Here is a 5,821-nt window from a genome sequence, read left to right as displayed (position 1 = left end):
GGTGACGTATAAATCCGGGCTCAGCTGGGAATATGAAATCTCCTCCGAGGATATAATTATCATCAAAGAACGGAATGTAGAAATGATCTGAGCGCCCAATATTATAAAATCCCCCGCATGGCGACGTCCTGATCCTAAAGACACCGGGGCCACCACCAGACAGAATGCTCCCCGGAGGCTCCGGGCCCCTGGCACCCTGCCTGGCACTGCCCCAACCGCTGAGCTGCTGAACCTCTCCCTGCCCCCACCTCATCATTCTTTATGGGTGACCACAGGTGTACGGAAGGGGTGACGGCACCACAACCCCCGGCTGTCGTTTCACCTTCCAGGCCGTCCATCCCCCGAGGACTCCATGCCCTGGGGTGATGCTTTAGCCCTATTGACCTCTCATAGGGCGCTGACACAAACATTTCTCTTCCAGGCACACCGACTTCGATGGGGCCACGGTGGGATTGGCTTGGATCGGCACTTTGTGCAGTGACACGCACTCTACAGGTGTTATCCAGGTAAGGACAGCAGGGTCACCTCACTGAAATCCTTCTCTTCTTTAAAGGAAAACTCCACCTCATTTCTTTACATATCATATGTAGATAATATTTACACCACCCAGGGGCCCCATTCTCTCCAGGGCCCAGAATGGCAGGGGAAGCTGTGCTAATGGGGGATCCTTAGTTTATAATTGCCAAGGATCCCAATACTGCCCTGGGGGGGAGGGTAACAGAGCCTCTTTAATGTAAGAAATCACCAAATGGCAAGAAAACAGTCATGGTGACATTTGGGGCGACGTTACCGACCCATCAAGCAGAACTCCCGATCCCCTGATCCTCATTTGTGACAATTCTCTCTCCATGTTCTCAGGATCACTCCAAGGAATATATCCCGGTGGGGGCCACCATAGCTCATGAAATGGGACACAACCTGGGAATGAATCACGATTCCAATTCTTGCATCTGCAGCTCGGAATCTTGTATCATGGCGCCGTCATTAAGGTGAGTCCACGGGTCGGAATATATCAGAACCGCTCACACCAATGGATGGGATTTGGGGCCTTCTAGTCAGGGTGACCCCCCAACCCCCGGCCCCTTATGGCTGTGGGGAAATATGGCTGCCGTACTGGATACCAAAAGTGGGGTCTGAGCCCATCGGGATCCCACATGCCCGGACTGTGCGGGAATATTACAGACTGGGATGATGTCTGCTGCAGGCAGAAGGAAGCATTTCCTCAGTCTCATTTTCCCCAGTGATCAGAATGCAATATTGCTACAAGGACCGATAACACAGGTGAGTTCCCTTAGAATAGAGTTGGTGCCGAATGTCGGGGGAGCACTGAGAGGGGACACTTCCCATACATTGCAGCATTCCTATCAATCTGACACATTATGGCAGTAATATAGAAGTAGACATTGTGTGGCCCCGTGGCCCCTGCGTGTGACGTGGCTGTGCTCCTCTTCCTCAGTTATAACACCCCAAGGGAGTTCAGCTCCTGCAGCCAGCAGAATTACCAGGACTTCCTCCTGAATAACATGCCGCTGTGTATGATGGACGCCCCCAACAAAAACGACATCGAGAGCCCTGCCGTCTGTGGAAATAAATTCACCGAATCGGGGGAGGAGTGTGACTGCGGCACCGAGCGGGTAATGACAGCACCAGTACTTTGTATTTCCTGGGACCCCCCAGCCATGAGAAAAAGTAAGTGCACCCCATGGAAATGATCAATCATTGGCTGTTCATCCTATCAGATCCGGCGGGTGAGATATTGGGGGGTATGAGACATAACAATTGCCCCCCAATGTCCCCCTGGGGTTAGGATCATGTGACTGGACCAGGAGCCAATAGGAGAATAGACAGAACCGGTCTGATATCATCCTGAGATATTCTCCATCAATGTGTGTGATGTCATCATGACATCATCAGAAGATCTCCCAATGTCCTCTCATAGAAAGTTCCGAATGTCTGGAAATCTGGGAAGGGATTTATAGATCAGCGAATCATCCGACTTCAACCATTCAATAATCCAGAGCTGGACAACAGCCGAAAGAAATCTCACGCAGCAAAAGGTGTCACGGGGATCTCCAGAACGAGACATAAAGCAGAGACCCGGCCTCCTGTGCTGAGCCACCAACTGTGAAGCATGGTGGTGGAACTGTTAGGGTTTGCGGTTGCTTTGCTGTTTGATGGAAGATCCGATGTTTGCCAATGAGAACCATTTCCATGTCAGGTGTACTTACTTTTTCACATATTGTTATGGCGCCTCTCATGTCCTCGGTGTAATCGGCATTTCATGTCTCCTTCCAGGAATGTAGCGACAAATGCTGCGACGCCAAAACCTGCAAACTGAAAAAGGGCGCTCAGTGTTCTGAGGGGGGGTGCTGCTCGAATTGTCAGGTGAGTGTAATATTCACTTATAATACTCCATGGAGAATGCAGCGGGAGGAGTGAGAAGACCACTGGTGACACCCAGAAACATTGCATGACCCCAATAATACCCCAATGGGGACAATGCAAGGCCTATCTATCTGCCCCCTGTATGTTGGGGGGGGTTCCCCGTTTATATATTCATAGATTTCAGTGAATGGCCAACATTCCCACAGAGTGAATGTACAAAGATTTGCATTTCATCTCTCAGGTGAAGAGTGCCGGATCCGTGTGCAGAGACGCCAAAGATGACTGCGACTTGGCAGAGATGTGTGATGGGAAATCCCCCGTTTGTCCCTCCAACCGATTCCGGATGAATGGATTTCCCTGCAGAAATGGTGAAGGGTTCTGCCACAACGGCAAATGCCCCACACACCTCAGCCAATGTCAGATGTACTGGGGGCAAGGTAAGCAGAAAGCAGCCAACCAGATACTGACAGGTGGAGAGAGCAGAGTGAGCAGAGGTGATGACTTATCAGTGTCTTGCTGCTTCTTTATTGTCCAATCAGCATCAGGCAGCACCGGAGGCATGGACCCGCAGCCCACCGCAGCATGGGGCATTACCCACCATCCTCCCACATTGGGGGTCTCCTAAAAAAGATCATTAACATGGACAGTGCGAAGTGTTCTGTATATGAGTAGAAATGGGTCAGAACACAGGGAGGACCCAACCAGGACCATACAGTGGGTGCAATATTAGGGCAGAGGGGTCCCGCCCACAGTGTATGTGACCCGGAGTGCTGGTTGGCAGGAGCATTGCAAGAACTGAGAACCCCGGGGCACATGTTCAGGGTCTCCTCCAGGGGTCCCAAATCTTCTGCGGGGTTCTGGGGTCTCTTCCAGACTTTCTAAAGTCTCCTCCAGGGTTTCCCAAGTCGCTTCCAGGGTCCCCAAGTCTCCCAAGTTTCCCAAGTCAAATTTTTTGGCTCCTCAGGTAAATGGGAAAATCGGGCGTGTTCAGGTAACCAATAGACAATTCATGATTTGGGTAATACCCCCAGTGGGGCAGCAAAGACACAAAGAGTTTCTGGGGTCCTTGGAATGTTTTGGTCCTTTGAAGGGGAATGGATGGGGCAGAGTGCCGGGGTAATAAAATGTAGGTGCCCCAGTTGATGATGGGGGTGGGGGTGCCCTTTCTGGATTCTGCCCCGCGGTGTGAATGGGCTCTGCTCATCACCGGAGGAATATTTGTATTGTTTGTATATAAATCATTTCCCGAATTTTCTCCTCCTTAGATTGGATTGCCGGATCGGATTTCTGCTTTTCAAAAAACCAAAGAGGGGGCAACGGGTTTTGCCGTCAAAACAGAGTGAATGTCGTTTGCCCAGCTAGGTGAGTGCAGCTTGGAGCCATTGATCACACTGCCATATGTGATCCTCTTGTAATATTCCCCTCTGTGTACACAGGGATGTGAAGTGCGGGGTATTATTCTGCTCCCGGGGCAAAGAAATGGACTGTAATTTCCGAACGCCCACGGTAATGGTGGAGGATGGGACGCGCTGTGCCGAGGAAAGTGTAAGTGCGGCAGACGCGGAGCCGATATTTATTTATAATACGGAATTGTAAGGAATCTCTGATCATTTACTGGATCAGCCAACAACGGGAAATCCAACGCGTTTCAGGGGCCAAACAATCCGGCTTCCTCAGGGCCAAATTTGGTGACAGTGAGCTCTGTGTTATAGATTTGTAGCTGGGCTTTGTAGTCCATGAAGTCAGCGCTGAGATTTCCTCCACTTGCGCTCGGCTGCACGAACACACTTTTGTAGCCGTTTGGTGTGATTGTTGTGCCAGGGTGGGGGGTTGGCAGGCCGGGGGTATCAGAAGCTGGCAGGGGCAACATAACGGGTAACATGGTGGCAGCTTCATCTGGGGAGGTGATTTTGGAGAGGGAGGGGGTTGGGGATGCAAGGCAGTTTGAGAAAAGGTTGTGGTCAAGGTTACGGATATCTCTCTGCCATTGGCCAGGTCTGGGATGTGACAAGGGAGGGCAAGGGTTCGATAGGTTGATAAGGTTATGATCAGAGAGGGGGAATGGTGAGTTGTCAAGGAGGGTGAGGTTGCAGAGTTTAGAAAATACCGGGTCTATGTGTGTCCGGCTATGTGTGTGGGGCCATTGATGTGCTGTGTGAGTCCAAATGAGGAGGTAATGGAGAGCAGTTTGGCTGAGGAGGGAGGGAGGGCCAAATCTAAAAGCTTTTCATCCAACATATAATAAAAGCGTATAATGTAAATATAAACGTACAGTCATGAGAAAAAGAAAGTCCCCCCCCCCCCGCCTAATATTATAAAGAATCTCAGATCCCGGGGTGTAAATAACTAAGTGCCCCCCAGGATTCAATCCCTTGCAGAAGCTGCAGCGAGCATTTGATGTCATCGCTTTTTCGATGGGTTTATCTTTCACATCGTTATGAAGGAATTTCGGGCGACTTCTTTCCAGTTTATTGAGATTTGGGGGGTTTATTGATGCTTGGCTCTATTAGGATCCCGCCATTAGGATTAGGTTGAGGTCTGGGCTGTGATTGGCCATTGCAGCACTTGGATCCCTTTGCAGCCATTCTGTAGTAGATTGCCGTGATTTGGGATCAATGTCCGGTCACATGACTTCGGCCTCACATTTTATTCTGGAATATTTTGGATGACATTGTGACATTGGACAGTGCTGGGTCATGTGACACGATATCGGCTATCGATTTATACGTTGGATTAGTAATAATTATTGATTAGAGATAAATTCCGGTATAAAATATTCATTGGTCCATTTATAGGGTGGGGGGGTCCATATCTATATTATGAGATATATAACCCCCCCTTGTGCTTCATGTTACAGGTGTGTCAGGGGGGCCGATGCACCGACATTCACACGGCTTACCAGTCCCGGGATTGCTCCACAAAATGTCCCAAGAATTCCGTAAGTAAAACTCGTTCATGTGACTTCCCAAAATCCGAGATCAGTGATTGGATAGAAATTTATGTTGTGTGCCATGGGAAGATAATGAAGGGAAATATAAAACCGGTGCAGCAAATCTCCGAATATTGCGATTTCTTCATGAGAGATCTCTTTATCTGCAAGCACAGAATTCCACCTGATGATCCTGCCAGAAATGCTCTGAACTTTGTCTCCATCCAATCAGGTTTCACCTTTCATATTTCTAGTGACAAATCAAAATGAAGAATCTGGCTGAGTGATCATTTCATGCTTTAGACCCCAATGAGTAAATCTTTGAATTTTGGATATTTTACGATGATATTGTTATTTGTATGAATGGCCGGACTCAGCAATTCCTCTTTTCTGGGGCAGGTATGTGATCATGAACTGAAATGCCAATGTGAGGAAGGCTGGGCGCCCCCCGACTGTGCCACCCGAGCTCAGTTTAGTAAGTAATAGAGGAACCCAAATCCCCAAATC

At 49.3% G+C, this 5,821-nt stretch overlaps 1 protein-coding gene across 1 annotated transcript in view; it reads left to right on the top strand.

Annotated features, from left to right (window-relative positions):
* Positions 1-5,821, top strand: part of LOC140324825 (zinc metalloproteinase-disintegrin-like VAP1) — a gene marked incomplete in the record, with an annotated part of 17,731 nt that overhangs the window by 8,621 nt on the left and 3,289 nt on the right. The window contains 9 exon segments of the mRNA XM_072402948.1: positions 422-506; positions 859-989; positions 1,457-1,634; positions 2,296-2,385; positions 2,627-2,822; positions 3,651-3,747; positions 3,822-3,930; positions 5,243-5,323; positions 5,714-5,789. Of these exon segments, the coding sequence (XP_072259049.1) occupies positions 422-506; positions 859-989; positions 1,457-1,634; positions 2,296-2,385; positions 2,627-2,822; positions 3,651-3,747; positions 3,822-3,930; positions 5,243-5,323; positions 5,714-5,789 (1,043 nt within the window).

This window comes from Pyxicephalus adspersus, chromosome 2 (genome assembly GCF_032062135.1).
Source record: "Pyxicephalus adspersus chromosome 2, UCB_Pads_2.0, whole genome shotgun sequence".
In the NCBI taxonomy this organism is placed as follows: domain Eukaryota; kingdom Metazoa; phylum Chordata; class Amphibia; order Anura; family Pyxicephalidae; genus Pyxicephalus; species Pyxicephalus adspersus.
Note: the sequence above shows the minus strand (reverse complement) of the source record. Positions and strands in the feature narration are given on the sequence as shown.